The sequence below is a fragment of the Chrysochloris asiatica genome, unplaced genomic scaffold (genome assembly GCF_000296735.1).
Source record: "Chrysochloris asiatica unplaced genomic scaffold, ChrAsi1.0 scaffold00100, whole genome shotgun sequence".
Lineage (NCBI taxonomy): Eukaryota > Metazoa > Chordata > Mammalia > Afrosoricida > Chrysochloridae > Chrysochloris > Chrysochloris asiatica.
The window spans coordinates 2,341,961-2,363,962 of NW_006408618.1; the positions used below are offsets into that span (position 1 = coordinate 2,341,961).

General features: G+C 37.8%; 1 protein-coding gene across 1 annotated transcript; it reads right to left on the minus strand.

Moving 5' to 3' along the window:
* Positions 1–310: 310 nt before the first annotated feature.
* Positions 311–21,336, minus strand: LOC102818035 (tumor necrosis factor ligand superfamily member 18-like). The gene is made up of 3 exons (XM_006867096.1): positions 21,126–21,336; positions 20,235–20,304; positions 311–669 (listed from the first exon to the last, which is right to left on the minus strand). Exons 1-3 carry the CDS (start codon positions 21,279–21,281, stop codon positions 311–313), a joined length of 585 nt encoding a protein of 194 aa, XP_006867158.1. The 5' UTR covers positions 21,282–21,336.
* Between the last annotated feature and the right edge of the window lie 666 nt (positions 21,337–22,002).

A 22,002-nucleotide genomic window follows, 5' to 3' on the forward strand; every position in this document is an offset into this window, starting at 1 on the left:
CAGCCAGGTCTTCAAGGATTAGACAGAGACCCTTTAAGTAGCTTCATTAAGTCACTCATATTCTGATACTCATTTTATCTTGGATTAGTGAAGTGTCTTTGTGGATCCAACATCAAGGGTAGCCAAATGTCTTTGTACCTTCCTCTGAGTCTCTTTCAAATAACCATGAGTGATGAAGATTCTCCACAGAGAAGAGGTCTTTTTGATTTATACACCTAGACAAACCAGAGGTATTGAAACTCTATTCCTTCCACTCCACCCCTCCACATCTCTCATGTGCTGAGGAGGGTGAGGAGACCAAACTAAATTACTAGAGAATGAAACCAGGTTGTGCTAGCAATAAGATCCCCCAGTATGTTTCATTCTCTAGAACCTGATATTTATGGTTGACTCTCAAGGTTATTATATCTGCAGCATGTAATTCATAAATTCCCCCCACATTTTGAATTTTAGACTTGTCTGTGAGAGTTTGTATGGTGATACTGTTTTTACGTAGCTGTACTTCAAAAGGAGCTGTTTCATTGTAGGTTGAATTGGGTACCATGTGGCTATAAATCACAAACACGCCACTCTGAAATAATTTCACTTTCCATTCAGATTTCTCAGACACATCCAATTCCATACAACGAGGTTCAAAAGATGTTGTTTGCCAATTTGGGTGTAATGGTCCTGTAAGAAATTTATAAGAAAGGGGGAAAAAAGTATAGTTATTACATTATTTCATTCTCTTCTTGATTATAATAAATTCTTTCCCACTTATCAATGTTGCTTTTGTCAGAGCTCTTCAACCACAATTTTGATACTTTTAAGTGTCTATTCCTTGTTTCAATAAGGAGTTCTGGTAGCATAGTGGTTATGAATCGGGCTGCAAACCTTAAGATCAGCAGTTCGAAACTACCAGCTGCTCCACAGAAGAAAGATAAGACTTTCTGCTCCTGTAAAGATTTACAGCCTCTGAAACCCTATCCAGGGTCACTATGAGTCGGAACCAACTCAAGGCACTTAACAACAACAACAACATTCCTTGTTTCAAGTAGGTTGCATATCCTAAGAATATCTCTTGCTTGGAGAGCTGAGAAAATAGATTTGAAATAGAAAACTGAGTTTTTAGGCAGCACTGCATCTCTTGTCAATTAAAAATTGTAGAAGGAAAGGGTGAAAATGAGGAAGGAAGGAGGGAAAAGAGGACTCACACATACTCTCCATACTCTTTAGCCTGCAGTAGGTAGGGTTGGCAGTCCAGGACACATGTCCTTTTGTTTTGTTTTGTTTTTGTTTTTTTATGTAAATGCTTCTTAATATGTATTGCCTTGAAGTCCTGGTTTGGTGCTGTAGGATAATGCTCTGGACTGCAAGGTCAGTTTGAGCCACAAGGTCAGTGGATCAAACCCACCAACCTGACGCTCTATACAGGGTCTCTTTGACTCAGAACAAACTCAATGGCATTTAGCAACAGCAACAAATGTGTCACCTTATCTGTGAGACCTTTGCTAAGTAATCTGCCACTCTGTTTTTTACCTTGCTTTAGCTTTCTTCAGGAAGATGTCACCCTCTAGCATATTATAAATTTAGTTGTCTCTTTGTTATTGCTTAGGACAAGACCTATCAATTTTATTCTGTTTTATTCAATGCTGCACCTTTAGCCTCTATAAGAGTGCCTGATATCTAGTGTATGCTCAATAAATATTCCTTGTTTGAGTGATAAGTCCTTATGTCTGAATTAGTTGTATTGTGTTTAAACTGTGACTCATCTTATCAATTCATGTTGTTGTTGTTGTTAAGTGCTGTCGAGTTGTTCCGATACATAGGGTTTCCAAGGAGTGGTTGGTGAGTTTGAGCTACCAACGTTGCCATTCAAACCAACTTTGCAGTTTAGTGCCACACCATCAGTTTGTAAGTATATATTATTTCAGACCTGATAGTGGTATCATTAACCAAGTTCCCCTAGATTGGGGTGGGGAACGTCCAACCTGTGGGCCTTAGAAGCCCATGAAATAATTTAGTTTGACCCTGCCAAGGCAACCACAAGCAGGACTCAAAATTTAGTAAATCTAGGAGCTTTTTTCAGTAACAACTTAAGTTTATATTAAATGATGCTCTTGGCAGAAAAAGGTTCCCCACCCTGCCCTAGAACAACAACTGCTATAAATTCATTTGTTTATAAATGAAGCTACTTGACTATTTCAATATAAGTATCACTAGTGTAAAAAACCCTAGTGATGCAGTTAGTTAAGTGCTTGTCTACTAACAGAAAAGCTAGCAATTCAAACCTACCATCCCCCCAGCAGGACAAAGAAGGGGCAGTCTATTATCAGCTATGAGGTGCTTCCGCTTTATCCTATAGGGTAGCTGTGAGTAGAAGTCAATTTGATGGCAACAGATTTGGTTTTGGTTTATCCCTAATTTAATGTTGTCCACAGTTAAGGCCTGTTCATTTATTCTCATGGGTATACATGACATTTAAATATTTATTTGCTAACTGCTTGCTTTTGCACAGATGTGTGATTTCAGGTTTCTACCCAAAATATAAGTTTGACTGTCTATGATTCCCCATAATTTTTGTTACAGGGAGCAAGATGTTTGTCCCATAATTAAAAAGAAGTGTTGGTAAGAATATAGCCTAGAAGAAGTTACATTTTGACTTAACTTCTCATTCCTTTGTAAATGGCTGATAAGATTCTAAGGGGAGACACTGAAGGAGAGTGAGGAAAAGATATATCTAGAATAAGAGGCAATGCTTCCACGTGTCTCCAATCAGTCCAAGAAATGTCTCCCTATGTTAGTTGTCAAAAGACAAGTGACTAGGAAGAAATGACATAGTTCTCTTTATTAATACTGTGGTTGTTAGGTGCCCAGGAGACAGTTGCGACTTGTAGTTTACTCTGTGTACAACAGAACAAAACACTACCCGGTCCTGCACCCTTCTCACAATAGTAGTAATGCTTTAGCTCAATGTTGTTGACATTGTGTTAATCCATCTCTTTTTAGGTCTTCCACTTTTTTGCTGAGCTTCCATTTTACCAAACATGATATCCTTTTCTAGGGACTGGTCCCTCCTGATAGTATGCCTGAAGTATGAAACAAGTCTCATCATCCTGGTTTCTAAGGATGCACTTCTTCCAACACAGATTTATTTGTTTTCTGGCAGCCTGTACTACTGTACTTTTAATATTCATAATTCAAATGCATCAATTCTTCTCTGGTCTTCCTTATTCTTTATCCAACTTTCATTTGTATATGAAACTGTTGATAGTCCAGTGCACCTCAGTCCTCAAACTGACATCTTTGCTCTTGAACACTTTAATGAGGTCTTATGTAGCAGATTTGCCTAATGCAATACATCAATTTCTTAACTGTTTCTTTCATAAGTGATAATAGTGGATCCAAGATAACGTGATCTTTGACAACTCCATTTTTATCCATTTATCATGATGTTATTTACTGGTCCAGTTGCGAGGATTTTTGTTTTCTTTACATTGAGGTCTAACCCATACTAAACACTGTGATCTTTGATCTTTATCAGTAAGTGTTTTAAGTTAAGTCCTCTTCATTTTCTGTCTTCTTTACATCACAGGTTGTTAATGAGTCTTACTCCAATCCTGATACCACATTCTTCTTATTATCCAGTTTCTCGGATTATTTGCTCAACATACAGATTGAATAAGTTTGGTGAGAGAATGTAACCCTAATGCACACCTTTCCTGACTTTAAACCATTTAGTATCCCCTTGTTCTGTTGGAATGATGGCCTCTTGGTCTATGTACAGGTTCCTCATAAGCACAATTAAGTGTTCTAGAATACCCATTCTTTGCAGTGTTAGCCATAGCTTTGCATGATCCGGATCAAAAATCTTTGCATACTCAAAAAGAGCAAGTAAACATCTTTCTGGTATTTTTTGCTTTCAGCCAAGATCCATCTGTCATTAGCAATGATATCCTTCATTCCATGTTGTCATATGAATCTTGCTTGAGTTTCTGGAAGTTCTCTTTCAATGTACTATAGTAGCCATTTTTAAATTATCTTTAGCAAAATTTTACTTGAATGTTATATTAATTATATTGTTAGATGATTTCTGCATTCCACTGGGTCACCTATCTTTGGGCATAAATATGGATCTCTTCCAATCAATTGGCCAGGTAGCTGTCTTCCAAATTTCTTGGTATAAATAAGTGAGTGCCTCCAATGCTGCATCAGTTTGTTGAAGGATTTCAATTGGTATCCCTTCAGTTACCAGAGCATTGCTCCTTGTCAATGTGTTCAGTGCACCTTCGATGACTTCTTTCAGTACCATTACCTCTTGATTAAATGCTACCTCTTGAAATGGTTGAACATTGACAATTAATTTTTTCTACAGTGATTCTGTGTATTCCTTCCATCTTCTTTTGATGCTTTTGACATCATTCAATAGTTTACCCATAGAATTCTTCAATATTTCAAGTTGAGGCTTAAGAAATGCTGAGTGTATTCTTTCCTTTTGGTTTTCTAAATCCAGGTTTTTGCACAGTTCATTATAATACTTGGCTTTGTCTTCTCAAGCTGTTCTTTGAAAATTTCCATTCAACTCTTTTACCTCCTGATTTCTCCCATTTACTTTAACATCGCTATATTGGAAAGCAAGTATCAGAGTTTCTTCTGACATTCATATAGGTTTTCTCTTTCTTTTTTGTCCTCTTAATGACCTTTTGCTTTCTTCCTGTATGATGTTCTTGATGTCATCCCACAACTCTTCTGGTCTTTGGTTATTTGTGTCTAATGCATCCAATCTGTTCTTGAGATGGTCTCTAAATTCAGGTGGGATATGTTCAAGATCATATTTTGCGTCTTTGTTTCCATCCTTCGCATTCCAATCACCAGTAATTATCAATACATCTCTATTGCATGTTTGATCAATTTCACATTGAAGATGTTGGTAGAATTCTTCAATATCATCATCGCTTGCTTTAGTGGTTGGTGCCTAAATTTGAATAGTAGTGGTATTAACTAGTCTTCCTTGTAAGCATATGAATATTATCCTATCACAGATAGCATTATACTTCAATATAGATCTCGAAATGTTATTTTTGATTATGAGTATGATGCCATTCCTTTTCAATTTTCTGTTCCCTGCATAGTAAACCATATGATTATCATATTTAAAATGGTCAATACTAATCCATTTCAGCTCATTGATGCCTAAGATATCTATATTTATGCATTCCATTATATTTTTGACTATTTCCAATTTCCATGTTCTGATCATTAATGGATATTTGCAACTATTTTTCCTTGTTTTGAATTGATGAGACCTCATCAGCAAATGAAGGCCCTGAAAGCTTTACTCCATTCACACCATCATGGTCAACTCTACTTTGAAGAGTTGAGGCAGCTCTACCCTAGTTATATTTTGAGTGCCTTATTATTGGAGAGGTTCATCTTCTATCCCTATATCTGACAATATTCTGGGGCTTTTTATAATGTTTTCATCTCCTGGTATTATATCTGACAGTGTTCTGCTGCTATTTGTAAGGTTTTCAGTGCCTTAACACTGAGAAGTAATCTGACTCTCCTTCTTCCTAACCAGTCTTAGTTTGAAAGCTTAAGTGAAATCTATACACCATGGGTGACCCTGCTGATATTTAAAATACCAGTAGCATTGCTTCCAATATCCCAGCAACACACAAACCACTATAGCACAACAAACTGACAGAAGAGAAGTGGAGCTTGCTAGCTTAATCCTTTTTATTTAATTGTTGCTGTTGTTAAGTGTCCTAGAGTTGGGTCCCAACCCATAGTGACCCTGTATAAGGTTTCTGAGGAGCAGCTGGTGAGCATGAACCGCTGCCCTTGCGGTTCAAGTGGACTTTGCTGTCCAGCACATTAACCAACAAATGCCACACCAGAACTTTACTATCGCTTGTGGTACTCAACATTTTCCACATCAAGGGAGAATTTCAAACATCTGATGAGTTCCATTCCACTAGCTATAACATACATATAAATACAAAGCAAGAGACAAATAAGAAGAAATGTCCTAATTCTTACAGAAGACTATTTGATCTGTATGGGTAGAGAGGGCTACAGAGTTAACTCTAGAAGTGTTCTGCTTTAGCAGAAAATTATGTGTTTAGTTTGGAACCTATAAACGAAACAAAATGTATTTATTTGAGGATTTGTGTGTATTCTAAAAAATATTCTAAGGCTCAGCGTACTTGTAAACTCTTGTTCGTATGTAAATGCAACGTGACAATAAGAGAAAGTGAGTCAGAATCTAAGAGAAGAAGAAAAAGAATGAGAGGACATCACTATTCCCCTAAGTCCCATTCATATTTTCTATAAAATTGGGAAATAATAAAAGCCCCACCACGCCAATTCTACTTGACTTGAGGATATGTGTGAGAGTGTCAGAGAAAAATGTTGCAGAAACCTGAGGTTAATTGTTCTTATTAAAATGCAAAATTAAATGTAGATTCCTGTATCTCAGATCCCTAGACCTATCAGAGTGATGGACATTCCTTTCCAGAGAAGAGAACTGAATGGGAGTGTCATCCAGTTAAGGGCAGGTCTATCTAGTTCATCTTTGTAACCCCAGTTCTTAGAATACTGCCTGGCATAGGATAGGTAATCACTAGAAGCTAGAGAATGAGGAAAAGAAAATTTTGACTTTCTTGTCAGCCCAGAAGACTTCTTCCTTGCACCAGAAACAAAGAAAAGTAAAGGTGAAGCATGCATGAAAGGTTACTCACCAAACTTTGCTGCACAGGTCTCACTGACAGCCTGCTGGGAGAGAAAATGAGAAACTGGTCAGGATAATAGCAGTGTCATCACTTTGTTGATTGATTTATTATAGCTTTAGATTCCTGAAACAAACAACTCTTCTATTTTTGTATAAGAATCCCTTCTTTTATCTCTATCTCTCATTTCCCTTTACAGATAATTGAACCCATTCTTTACCTTTTATCACCTAGATTCCCTGAAACTTTTAGACAAAAACTGAGATTCATTCCATCCACCTGACCTCTACACACAAGACAACTGTTTGGTCTTGGAGCGTCCTGTTCCTGGGCTCTAGTAATTTTCTTTAATAGTGATCTCCATACCCCAGTGACCAAACAAAACAATATCACCATGTGAGAAGACAATAATGAAACTATTTGTGTTTGTTTTCATTTTAAGTAATAAAAGCTAAACTATGCAAATAATTATAATCCGAATTGATACAACCACCTTTCCTGAGCATTCAGACAGTATTCAGACATCTAAAGTAACTGATATACTCTTAGCAGACCTCACTTTAAATCTGTTGCAACATACCAGAGTTCACATACTTCTGGATGTCATCAGTGTGATTAATTGTATAAATATAAATATTTAAAACATGATGCTCTAAAACACTTTGTAGGAGGATAGGTATAACCACATTTTTTTTTTTTTTTTTTGTACCACACAGATTTCATGTATTTTTTTATGGCAAAGTACTTAAGAGATGCTGCATGTTTTTCTTTTTGAGTGTTTCTGAGTGCTATGCTGAGAATGAATTAAAGGGGAGCAATAATAAAAGCAAGAGACAAGCAAAAAGACTATTGTAGTAATCTAGGTTAGAGGATCAACATCTCTGAACAAGGTATTAGTATTGGAGATGACAATAAGTAACTATAAAATAGAATCAACAAGTTTCTAACATGAGAGAATGAGAGGAGACAATACAATGGTGGTTCTAAGAGTTGTTGGCCTGAAAAATTGAAAAGATAAAATTTTTATTTGCTGAAATAAGCAAGATTTAAGAGGAGTTGTTAGGTGCTGTTGAGTCAGTTGTGACTCCTAGCACCCCTATATGAGTTTAACTGCCCTGTAGGGTTTCCTAGACGATAATCTTTATGGAAACAGATCACATCTTCCTTTCATAGAGCTTCTTTGTGGAAAGAGTACATTGGATGTTAAATTTGCTATGTTTATTAGATATGTAGGTTGTTGTTGTTGTTTACTGCTATCGAGTTGGTTCCGATCCATAGCAACCCTGTACAGGGTTTCCAAGGAATGGCTTGTGATCTTGAACCACCAACTTTGTGGTTCAAACTGACTTTGTAGTCATTAACCCACAGCACCACACCAGGACTCCTAGATATCTAGGTGGAGGGATCAAATAGGCAGTTGGATGAATGAGGTTAGAATATAAGAAGTTCTGTAGATACAAGTTTAGTAATCTTCAGTTGCTATGATGAGATGCTTTAAGACATGAGAGTCATGAGACCATTGAGTCACTGAGTGCAGAAAGAGGGCAGTGGAAGTACTGGAACACTGCAATATTTAGAGGTTGAGAGATGAAGAGGAATCAGGAAAGGAGTCTGATAAGGAACAGCCCAGTGTGTCAGAAAGGGACAGGAGACTGTGGGTTTTGGAATACAAGAGAAGAAAGCATTCAGAAAAGAGGAGTGACTAGCTGGTGTCAAATGCTGTTGATGAGTCAAGTCAAATGAGGACAGTTAACTGATTGGTTTGCCAATGTGGTAGTCATGGGGATTATAGACAAGAGTGGTTTCTGTGGTGTGATGATGACAGAGCTTCCTGAAAATGGGCTTAAGGGTGAATGGGAAAGAGAAATAGGAGGAGTTTTATTTCTAGGAAGAAGCAGAAAAACTGAATGGATCCTGGATGAGGATGAGATGCCATAGAGACTTTGCATTTTTGTGCATATTAGTTTTTATTTATTTTAACATGAGAGAAATAGCAGCATGATTATGTTGATGGGAATACTCTAGTAAATGGGGATCGGGAGTTTTAAACAGAATATGTAAAAGATAGAAGAGAATTGTTGGAGGAGTCGTGGGTAGGCAAAAGGAGGTAAGATCTAGTGTGGCTTTAGAGAGGTGGCTTTGGATAGGTGCATAGATAATTAATTCATAGTTGTTGCTGTTGTTAAGTGCCGTCGAGTCAATTCTGACCCATAGCAACCCTGTACAGGGTTTCTGAGGAGCAGCTGGCGAGCTTGAACTGCCAACCTTGCTGTTCAAACAGCTTTGCAGTCTGGTGCATTAACCCACAGTGCCACACCAAGACTCCCTAATTCATAACAGCAGGAAGGAAATGCAGTATAAAACCCAGTTGTCATCAAGGTGATTTCAGCTCATAGCAACCTCATATGACAGAGTAGAACTTCCACATAGGGTTTCCAAGAGGTTGTAATTGTTACAGAAACAGATAGCCACATCTTTCTCCCTTGGAGCAGCAGATGGATCCAAACCTGTTAAGAACTGATCACTTAACCCACTGTGCCACCAGGACTCTTTCCTTACCGGTTAGGCACTGTAATTACTGAAGTTATTTTATACAGTCAACATTTGTTTATATGAACCACATATTTAATCATGTACCATGGGCTCAGACATAACAACAATATGGTACAGGACCAAGCAGTGTTTCATTGTGTAGTACATAGAAGCTGACTCAGCAGTACCTAATAGCAATAACATTACTCATGTGTTTGCCCACCATTGTTTACTGTATCTCAGACTTTACATTCATGCTGTAAACCCCAGAAAGGACTGGCTTGGGTTATAAATTCTCAAGGGAGAGAGTTCCTCCAGTTCTTTCAAAGCCATGGTCAAATCAGACACATTTCCCTGTGTCCCATTCTATAGATCAGATTTATTTTGAGTTTAACCTTAAATTGAGATTATAGCTCATTAGAATTCCAGCTTTATGTGTGAATCATCTGTTAAATTCCTCACCTTAGCCCAGACTTAGGCTTTATCTAAGTTCTGTGCATCCATCAGAACAAAATTTCTAGGTGACCAAGTTTGGTTAAATTATGTCAGATTGACTATCCTTTGATGCTCCCTGATCTGCAGTGTTCCCTCTTTCACTTAGTTTTTAACTTCTATCAAAAATTAACAGAACTCCACATTCCTTCCTTTCTTGTTGTCTCAGAGATGAGGTGTTTTTTGTTTTGTTTTGTTTTGTTTTGGGTTTTTTCATGCTCATTACATGTGATTCCTCCTGCTGTAACTGGTGGTCTGCAATTCCTTACTTTACATAAATAATATTTTTATATGTGAAATTCTGCCAGAGTGTAATAATAATGGTTAATATCGTTGAACACTATTATGAGCTGGGTACTCGTAACCTCTTTTGCTTTATTTTCATCTAATGTTCACAATACCACTAGTAGGACAAACCATCTGACCCTGTGCTATTATTTACATTCTGTGTCTAGGAGAGCACAGATCACAAGAGGATGGGAGGAGATACATGCAACTCTTTCTTAATTAACTCATCCAGTATGAACATCACAGACATGCTAGGAATTGCCTTTCGAGGACTGGGAATGAGTCATACGGAACCTCTTTATTGACTTTATGATTGACAGAGACACACCTGCTACACAGGTGTGGTTATAGTACAACCTACAGTCAGTGTAGTAATAGGTTTCATCATAGTCACCACACTCCCTTATGGGGAGGGACTGTGGAATGCTGCCTTGAGAAGAAGGATGAGGCTGTCTCTGAGCCAAGTGAGAAAGGTTTCTGACTGATAATCAGTGCTTACCATGAACTAAGTGTACAAGTGTCATTCCTGCAATATTCCTGACCTAAAGGCATGGAGTAGTGCCTGGTGAGTTTGAACTGTCAACCTTTTTTCTTAGTTGCTGAGTGCTTAATCACTGCACTACCAAGCTCCAAAATGCAGTATACATGAACAATTATGCAAGTGAGTGGTAGCTATCATGGGGAATTTTAGAACTTCCTTTTCTGTCTGCTTCTGTTTTCTCACAGAATCTAGAGACAAAGACCTCAGCTGAGAGTGAGAATGGGAAAAGAGACATTGAGTGTTTAAAAAGCTGTTGTTGTTGTTAAGTGTCGTTGAAGTGGTTCCCACCCATAGTGACCCTGTATAGGGTTTTTGAGAAGCAGCTGGTGAGCTTGAACTGCCGACCTTTTGGTTCAAACTGATTCGGCAGTCCAGCACATTAACCCACAGTAAATTAGAGAGTATGAAACAGTCTGGTAGAGGAGTGGGAGAATGAACAGACTGGAAAAACGTAAGCTGTTTTACATAGCAACACTCAAGTTCCACTATAGGTTGGTTGTTGTTGTTAAGTGTCGTCGAGTCGATTCAGACCCATAACAGCCCTGTTTAGGGTTTCCAAGGAGCAGCTGGTGAACTTGAACCACTGACCTTGCAGTTCAAATGACCTTGCAGTCTGACACATCAGCCCACAGGGCCACACCAGGTAGTAATGAATTTTAAAAAAGACTTTTGTTTTTTTAGCTACAACAATCAGTGAAAGACATAAAGCAGTTGAATTTAATCAGGGTTGGGGTTGTCTAGGGTTAACTTATTATCAAGTTGAGTATTATAAAAAAAAAAAACAAAGCTAGTAAGTGGATTTATGCAAAAGAGAGATTTAATTGTAGATGATAGAATTTAAGTTGTGTAAGCAAGGAAAGGCATGAATGGGGTGAGGGACAATGTTACCTTAATAATAACCTTGCATCGTTGAATGAAGGATTAAAAATTGAGTGTCATGATATGGTAAGAGCACTCAAGCAAGCAGTCTTCTAGATTTATCTCTATAGTTTTATGAGGTAAATTTTCCAGTTAAAACAATCAATGAAACAATGAATCAAGAAAAATTAACTTAGAACATGACTTTCAAAGTATTGAATGTTAATGTTAAAGTAAGATGAAGAAAAGGAAACATTTATTAGATTTCTATTAAAACATTAATTAACTTAATGCTTATATATTAATATGGGGAGTGCAGTGGCTTGGTAGGATAAGCATTGGTTTGCAAACCACAAGGTTAGCGGTTCAAACCCACTAGTCATTCCATGGGAAAAAGTTGAGGCTTTCTGCTCCCACAAAGGTTTACTGTCTTGGAAACCGTGTACAAGATTGCTGTGAGTCAGAAAGCAACTTGATGGCACTTAACAACAACAATTTATTAATATATAAAATATACTTTAGTAAAGTCAAGATGGGTTTTCATTTTAAATAAACTACATTAAGTATATTATTTAACTCATCCTTATATATTTATTTTTTAAATATCTTTGTAGTTGCATAAGGAGTCCTGCTGGAATAGTCAATTACACATACTTGGTGGTATAGGGGTTGTTAACTGCAACATTAACAGTTTGAACCCACCAGTAATTCTGAGGGAGAAAGATGAAGCTATCTGTTCCTTTAAATATTTACGGAAATCCTATCAGGTCACTCTAAGTCAAAATTAACTCAACAGCAGTGGATATTTTGGCTTGGTTTTAGTACACAAACTTGTACTTTAATACAATTTCTAAAAATGAGTATAACAATATTGGGAATTGAACTTTATTAGTAAAGCAGTTCAATCAAAAAATTTTGAAGTCACTGTCTCTTGCAACTAGTGCTCTTAAAATGATTTCATCCTCATTTTGGCATTTTCTTAGATGTTACATTTCAAACTAATTTAACCTATGGTAGGCATGATATAGAGACTACCCTAACTTTAATTTCCTCATCTATAAAATATGGGAAATAATAGGGACTGTCTCCTTGAGGTTATTGTTGAGATCATTGTTGTGAAGAGCTTTGACCAGGTATCTATTAGAGTCTGTGCAGTAAATACTAGCTATTTTGATAATGATACTGATGATGGTGAAGAACTGGACAATAATTTAAGCACATAGATTGCCAACATTATACTAGCATTGTGAGTGAGGTAAACAAATGTAATTTCTGGTTCTTACTTCTCTTAAGAAGTTTATAATCCTACTATAAAGACATAAATACACATAAGATTCAATTAGAGAACAATCTAAATATGTTGTTGTTGTTGTTAGGTGCCATCGAGTCAGTCCTGACTCATAACAACCTTATGCACAGTAGAACAAAACACTGCCCGATCCAGGGCCAACCTCATTACTGTTGCCATTCTTGAATCCATCGATGCTGCCATTTGGACAATCCATCTCCTTGGGGTCTTCTTCTTTTTCTTTGACCCTTCACCTTACCAAACATGATATCCTTCTCCAGCGACTGGTCCCTCATGACAATATGTCTGAATGAGAAATGAAGTTTGGCCATCCTGGCCTCCAAGGAGCACTCTGGCTGCACTTCTTCCAAAACGGATCTCTTGGTTCTTTTGGCAGCCCATGGCACTTTCAATACTCTCCTCCAACACCATAACTCAAAAGCATCAATTCTTCTACAGTCTTCCTTACTTACTGTCTAGCTTTTGCATACATATGAGGTTATTGAATATACCATGGCTTGGGTCAGTTGCACCTTAGTCCTCAAGCTGACATCTTTGCTCCTCAACACTTTTAAAAATGTTATGTGCAGCAGATTTGCCTAATGCAATACATTGTTTGATTTCTTGACTGCTGCTTCCACGAGTATTGATAGTTGATCCAAGAAGAATGAAGTCCTTGACAACTTCAATCTTTTCACCATTGATAAGAATGTTGTGTATTGGTCCAGTGATGAGGACTTTTGTTTTCTTTACATTTAAATGTAATCCATACTGAAGGCTGAGCTCTTTGATCTTCATTAGTAAATGTTTTAAGTCCTCTTCACTCTCAGCAAGCAAGATTGTATCATCTGCATATCAAAGGTTGTTAATAAGTCTTCATCCAATCCTGATGCCATGTTTTTCTTCATAGAACTCAGCTTCTCAGATTATTTGCTCAGCATACAGGTTGAATAAGTATGGTGAAAGACTACAACCCTGTCACACGCTTTTCTTAACTTTAAACCATTCAGTGTTCCCATTTCTGTTCAAACGACTGCCTCTTGGTCCAGGTACAGATTACTCATGAGCACAATTAAGTGTTACAGAATACTCATCTTTGCAGTGTTGAGCATAGCATGTCATGATCCACACGATCGAAAGCCTTTGCATAGTTAATAAAGCCCAGGTAAACATCTTTCTGATATTCTCTGCTTTCTGCCAAGATCCATCGGACATCAGAAGTGATATCCCTCGTTCTATGTCCTCTTCTGAATCCGGCTTGAACCTCTGGAAGTTCTCTGTCAATGTATACTTGCAACCATTTCTGTATTACCGTTAGTAAAATTTTACTTGCATGGGATATCAAAGAGATTGTCCGCTGATTTCCGCATTCCACTGGGTCGCTTCTCTTTGGAATGGGCACACATATGGATCTCTTCCAATCAGTTGGCCAGATAGTTGTCTTCCAAATTTCTTGGCAGAGATGAGTGAGTGCCTCCTGTGCTGCCTCACTTTCTTGAACGATTTTTATTTCATCAATTCCTGGTGCCTTGTTCTTTGCCAATTCCTTCAATGCATCTTGGACTTCCTCCTTCAATATGATTGGCTCTTGAGCATAAGCTACCTCTTGAAACGGTTGAACATTAACCATTTCCTTTTGGTACAGTGACTCTGTGTATTCCTTCCATCTTCTCTTGATGCTTTTTGCATCATTCAATAATTTGCCCAGAGAATCTTTCAATAACGAAAGTCGAGGCTTGAATTTTTTTTTCAGTTCCCTCAGCTTGAGAAATGCTGAGCGTATTCTTGATTTTTGATTTTCTGATTCCAGATCTTTGCACATTTTGTTGTAATATTTGTCTTTATCTTCTTGAGCTGATCCTTGAAATTTTCTGTTCAGCCCTTGTACCTCCTCATTTCTTCAATTTGCTTCAGCATCTTGATGCTGGAGAGGAAGTTTCAGTGTTTCTTCTGACATCCATTTTGACCTTTTCCTTCTTTCTTGTCTTCTTAATGACTTTTTGCTTTCTTCACGTATGACGTTCTTGCTGTCTTCCCACAACTCTTCTGGTCTTTGGTCTTTAGTGTTTAATGTATCAAATATGTTCTTCAGATAATCTCTAAATTCGGGTAGGGTATATTCAAGGTCATATTTTGGCTCTCATGAACTTGTTTTCATGTTCTTCAGCTTCAGTTTGAATTTGCATATGAGTAATTGATGGTCCGTTCCACTGTTGGTCCCTGGCCTTGTTTTTACTGATGATATGGATAAATATAAACGGTGCCAAAGTAAGTACATCCCACAGATAGTATCTGTGCCATCTATTTTTCTTTGACTTTTTATTGTGAATTGAATGCAGGTTTATAAAGAAGATCATAAGTTTCACATTTAGCAAATCAAACATTTGGTTTCATCTCAGTGACTGCAATCCCTGCCTACAACAAGTTATTCGACTTCCTCCCTGTGGTTCCTATTTCCATGCCACCATCTTCCATCCCTTGTCTACTTTGTCCTTATGTAAATGTTACCCTTTTGATCTTGAATGATTGACATTCTATGATGAACATACCTTACTAGTATTGTTATCCCTTTTATATATCTACCTACTGCTTGGCTGGAAAATGGATCACAAAGGTGAGTTCCATTCCAGACCTGAAGGGTGGTCATTGGCCATAGACTTAGGTTCCTCCAGTCTCTCTCTGACCAGTAAGCATGGTGTTTCTTTTTATAATTTTGAGTTTTGTTCCACATTTTCTTCTACTTTACTTGGTAGCTTCTAATGTGATCCATTTCAGAGCAGTTGGGAGTGGTAGCTGGGCACCATCTAGTTCTTCTTGTCTTAGAGTCATGGTGACTGATGTTTACCTGCTCCCTTGGTCCCCTGGACCAGTTAATTCCAAGTATCTTCAATTTTCATCACTCTTCTTTCTTACACACATGGAGAGACCAGTAATTGCATCTTAGATGGCTGCTCATGAGGTTTTAAGATCTCATTCACTACTTACCAAAGTAGGATGTAGAGCATTGTCTTTGTGGACTTGTGCCATCTATTACCATGTACAATGAGTGTGAGAAGAAATGTAAGACCACAGAGTCAGAAATTCCAGGTATTTCACTGTGGGCTGTTTGGGGCTACAGAAATCACCAATGTGTTAGTCTCTAATTATTGCAACAAATGGAAATAAATTTAATCATAAAAATCATTTTAGCAGTGAGACATAGTCTCTAATTGAGGAAGTCAGGCAGATAAGCAAAGATTATTATTTTTTAAAGTTCTTTTAAAATTTTCTTCATTATAGTGTCATTAGTAATAATGGTATAAATATTAATTGGCTTTAACTTCAAGCTCAGAGGTTCAAACTCACCAGCCACTCCTCGGAAACCCAATGAGTTGGAACCAACTCAACAGCACTTTAGAAACACAACAATAACATCTATTGTGGAGTGCAAACCACAAGGTCCAAGGTTCAAGCCTGCCAGTTACTCTGCAAGAAAAAGATGAGGCTTTCTTCTCCTGCAAAGATTTAATGCCTTGGAATTCCTAAAGGGGGGTCACTATGAGTTGGAGCCAACTACATGGAGCTTACCAACATCTATTGAGAGGAAAGCCTACCATGTGTCAGACCCTGTACATTTTCATTAATCCTTACAGCAACTGTTTAAGATCCATATCACTGTACTTGTTTTGCATATGAGGGAATGAGGATAAGAAAAACTCAATAATTTTCCTAAATCATACAACTGACAAGAAGTCAGACTAAGATTCAAACCCAGCCTGGCTGACTAAAGAATCTTACCCCTACCACTCCTTGGGGGCATTTCTATTTATAATTTTGGTGATGTTTGAAAGGAATAAATGTTGTGGTTGTTAAGTGCCATCGAATCGATTTTGACTCATAATAACCCTATACAGAGTTTCCAAGGGGCAGCTGGTGGGTTTGAACCACCAACCTTGTGGTTAGCAATCCAGTGCTGATTCTACAGCATCATACCAGGACTCTGGAAGGAATCCATACATACTTATATATGGAGCTCCGGTAGTGTAGTGGTTATGATTCGGGCTGCTAACCTCAGGGTCATCAGTTCGAAACTACCAGCTGTTCTGCAGGAGAAAGTTGAGGCTTTCTGCTCCCGTAAAGATTTACAGCCTCGGAAACCCTGTACAGGGTCGCTGTGAGTCAGAACCGACTCCATGGCACATAACAACAACAACTATATATATATGTGTGTGTGTGTGTGTGTATTTTTAATTTATACTTATATTTTTATATGGTATAAAAGAAGGTTTCAGATGTAATGTAGTTTAGTTCATTACTGCTTAGAAGGACCAGTCTGTTGCAACCTAGTTGATTTAAGGCAAAATTCACATAATTGGGCTAAAAGAGACCAAAACATAATAATTCTTTCTTCAGACCAACCTTATTCAAATTATCATTTTGAAATTGAATCTACTTCTCATGGTCAGCAGTTTGAAACGATCAACGGTTCTATAAGAGAAAGATGAGGCTTTCTGCTCCTATAAAGATTTACAGCCTCTGAAACCCTATGCAGGTTTCAGAGTCGGAATTGACTCCACCGCACATCATCATCACCACCACCTGCCGTTAAGAACAACTACAACTTCCCCATTTGAAGTAGCCTTCATTTCATTGAAGCAAAGACTCACTTAAGCATCCAGTTCATTTAGAGACAACTTCTGTGAGAGATTATTTTCATTAAGGAAGGAAACAAATTCCTTGGACTCCCTACCTATCCCTTTAGTTGAATGTCTTTTGAAAGAAAAAGGAAACAAAGTTAGAAAGAAAAATAGAAAGAGAGCGAGAAAGGGAGGGAGGGAGGAAGAAAATTGCCCCCAAGGGAATTTCTCTAGTGGTCTAGAAGTCAGTCAGTCATCCTTTCTTATAATTTTTGAATTGTTGTTGGATGCCATGGACTTAAAGTGACTCTTTGCACAACAGAAAGGGCTCTGGTAACGTAGTGGTTAGGAATCTGGGTGTGAACCTTAAAGTCAGCAGTTAGAGACTACCAGCTGTTCCACGAGAGAAAGATGAGACTTTCTGCTCCCGTAAAGATTTTCAGCTTCAGAAACCCTGTACAGGGTCGATATGAGTCGGAACCGACTCCACAGCACATAACAACAACAACATGCACCAGTCCTGAAGAGCCTAGAAAATCTTAAAAGTATGTAGAAAAGGCTACAGTGGAAATCAAATAATGTCAAAATCCAAGGTTCATGGATATTGTGATGAGGCAGAAACCGTCACCTCATAATGACTCATCCGCAGGCTGCTCAATCCACTTTCCAAAAGATGTTTCTTTGTGGCCACCAGGGAAATGGCTATGCTGGCAAGTGGGAAGTTAATCTCATTGTCACAATGTTACTTACAGTGTCAGCCATGACACTGGCTTTTACCCATAGAAACTCCAACCTCCATGGCATTGTGTCAGGATAATATCCTGAAAACCTTTTAAAGGCCACCAAATTTGGAACAAATTTGGAACTGTATCTTCAGATACAGAGCCTGTCATTGGGAAGCTGCGTGTTCCCTAGAAAAAGAACCCAGGATCAGAGCTCAAAGACATTGTTGTTGTTGTTAAATGCCATCGAGTCGGTTCCGACCCATAGCGACCCTGTACAGTGTTTTCGAGGCTGTAATCTTTACGGGAGCAGGCAGCCTCATCTTTCTCCCGCAGAGCGGCTGGTAGTTTCTAACTGCTGACAGTAAGGTTCGCAGCTCGATTCATAGCCACTACACTACCAGAGCAAAGGCATACGGCTGATTTAATTCAGTTCTGGTAAGAGGTATCCTTGATGCCTCTGGCTTTATTACATTTCCTCTCTTCCTTTCTAGGAGCTGTATGTGACTTTGAAAAGGGCATTTCCCTCCTCTATTAGTTGGTTTCTTAGTCAAATGACAGATCTGATGAGATGGATAGCCCATGTTAGATATCCCATGTTCTTCAAGGCCATCAGGCTAACAAGATGATTTTAGAGGGAAAAAACACTTTCATGTTGACGCTATTGTTATCATCACTCTTTCCCCTTTTCACAACTCTAAACAGATAGAAACTCTAGAAATACTTTTCTTGCTGCTTAAAACGTCACTGCTCTAGACAACTCATACTTCAGTTTTGCTCTTTATTACCCTTAGATACACTTTTCATCACTGTGTTTAACAGCTGTAAGAGACTATGAGGAACAAATCCATTCCTCCACTACCACTTTTCAGATGAAGAAATTTGCAACCAGAACAATTCAATGACTTTCTCAAATGGATACAACAGATTATAGGAAGACCTCGTATCCCAGTCTTCAATTGATGCATTCCTTGAGAGAGTAGAGGTGTGATCAGAAGTGGATTTGTTGCAAACTCCTATTTACATTTGTGGGATATACATTTTAATGAGTTACTGTGTAAAAATGTAGCTAGAGCTCCACTTGACCTAACTACATTAATACCAGCATCTAGTGCAGGGAAGGAAACCTTTTCTCTGCCAAGGGCCATTTGGATATTTATAACATCATTTACTATAAACTTATGTTGCTATGAGAAAAACTCCTAGATTTATTGAATTTTTAGTCAAGTCTGCAGTTGCCCTGGCAGGGACAGACCAAATGATTTGGCAGCCTAATACTGCTTGTGCGTGGGCTGTTCCCAGTGCTAATCTAGAGTGTGCTGCTACTTTATGTATCATTTCTCAAATGCTTTTAAATGTCTTAAGTGGTAATACCATATCTTTGAAATCCTCACTGGTTTCTACAATCACTGATTTCATACCACAGTCCTTTCTTGAATGGGCACAGATCACCACTATCTTTAAATGTGCCCAATTAAGTGGGCTAAATCCTAAATTAAATACAGCATTTCTTACCTTTCTTTCTTTTTTTTTTTTTTCCCACTCAGGCATATATAATAAATTACATCTCCAAAGGGCACATTCTGCAAGTCTGCTCCTGGCCACGAGTTCTTAGTCCTTCTCCTCTTAGTTGATGAATCTAGAGTCCTCCATGCCCCCATCTCTACCTCCATCTCTGGTGCTGCTGCTTCTCTGGATAAGGTCCCACATTCTATTTGTGTGTTCCTCTCTTGATGGTCCTAGGGTCCTCTGTTTCTGGACTGTAAGATTAATCACTCCCCTTTTTTTTGTTACAAAACTTCTACCTTTACAATTGTGACAGTCGCGATTAGTCTTGATAACAATTATTCACTACTGAATCTTACGAATCTTATCCCCATCTCCTTTCACCAGACCCATCTAGACAAGATGATAACTATTCAGTGGGGACTCTTTCTTTCTCCCCACACTCTTAACTAAGCTCCCTCTTGAAACCTTGTAAGCCAGTCACTTCGTGCCTTTATAGTCCCCTCATTTTAGATAGCCAATATCTAAGCTGCCCATCCCTATCTACCCTGTGCACAGAGCGGATAGCATTGATACTTGATTTGAAGACTCTTTCCCTCTCTGTTGGTATGTAGAGTCTTACCTTTCTTTTGGTAAATGTTACATATCCAATAGCAAGAAAACATCTAATAATGACCTAACTTAGCTCCATTCCCAGCATACAACCCCTTTCTCTAGGTCGAAATTTGGGCTGGAGCTCAATGGGAAATTCCTGATAAATATCAGGGGCTTCCCAAATAGGAATGTGCTTCCTCCTTCCTCCAAGAAGCCTTCCCTGAGTGCCCCAGTTCAAAGTCATTGCTCCCTCTTTTGAACTCCTAAATCAATTACATTGTGCACTGCCCTTATATAAATTGTTGATCACTATTCTATAGCTGAAAGGAATATTATGATAAAGAAATCCAGTACCCCACCACTATTTTTCCAGATGAAGAAATTTAACGAGAAACGACAAATGGCTTTCTAAAATTTGTAAACTGGTTATTGGAAGTCCTCAAATCAGAATGCAGATCTTCTTACTCCTATTTCAGTTGTTCGCCACACCCCCTAAATTCTTATACTAGCTAGTTGTCATTCACTTTATTCTGTCTTCTATTATTATCTTTTTATGTCTTTTCCCTCAATTGTACTATTAATCTGCATATGATCTCGAGGGCAAAGATCATATCTGACACCTTTTTTAATTCTATCAAATTTAATTCTATCAAATTCTATCAAATTGCCAGAAAAGGAGTAAATACTCTACAGGCATTTGTCAATGGACTGACTTAATCTAGTCATTCCATCTAACTCAGTTCTACAACTAACTTTTAGTTCTTTCTGATATTTCCCTCTTAGAGTACTTAGATAAACCTCAAAATCCATATGTCATAATAAGATTGGAATCATATTGAAATTATTTATGCCTACATTTCTCTTCCTTTCTATCAGCTATAATAATACTGAACAACAATAACAACAACAACAACAACAAAAATAACAGGCAAAAAAAAGAATTATAATAAATAGCCTCATGTACTATCACCTCCTTACCTTGGATGGGAGAAAAAATAATAAGGCTATAATGCAGAAGCAAAGCAATTGGAAAATTATTGTTGCATAGAGGAAATATAGCTTCCAGGATGATCTTGTTGCTCCTTGAGGACTTGACTCGTTTAAAGGCATATTCTCCAAGTGACTCAAACTCATTTTCTGGAGGAATGAGAGCTGTGGACAGCAGATACTCACAAATGATGGGTGAACTATGCAACAAGTCATATTTTGTAGTATTATGGTAATTAGTAGTGGGTGTAGGAGGTGGAGTTTTCCTTCTGACAGTGTGTTGGAAAATGATACTTCTAGGCTAAGTGCTGACTCTCATTTGGATCCTGGCCAATGGAAAGAAACGGAAAGGAAAGGAAGGTTAAGAGCCAATACAAACACACAGGATAAAAGAACCGACACTAGGGAAGTTGTCAGAGGAAAATAATAAAAATAAAACAACTTCTTTCCTGAAGCAAGAGGAAGTGCAGTGGCACTCAATAGCCTCAGTATTGTACAGCATTCTAACTTGTATTTCCAGATGAGAAAATTGTGTTTTAGAGCAAGAAAGAAAGTTCAAGATTAGACCATAAAATGCTTCAGATATAGTGTACATTCTAGGTAAAGAATTTGGGGACTGAAAAGGGAAATACATGATTTGAAAAATATAGAATGCCATCAATTTCTAAGATATAAAATGCATTCTTTTTTTATACTTAAAAGATCAAGTTATTACTAGAATTGAATCAAAATTTAAAAATACAATGAACTCAGTTTTCTTATACCTTACAACTTAAAAAACCTAAAAACTCAATGCTGGTATCAAAAAGACATAGAGTTACCATACAAAAGGATATTTGCCGGTACCCTGCAACAGGTCTGAGCTTAT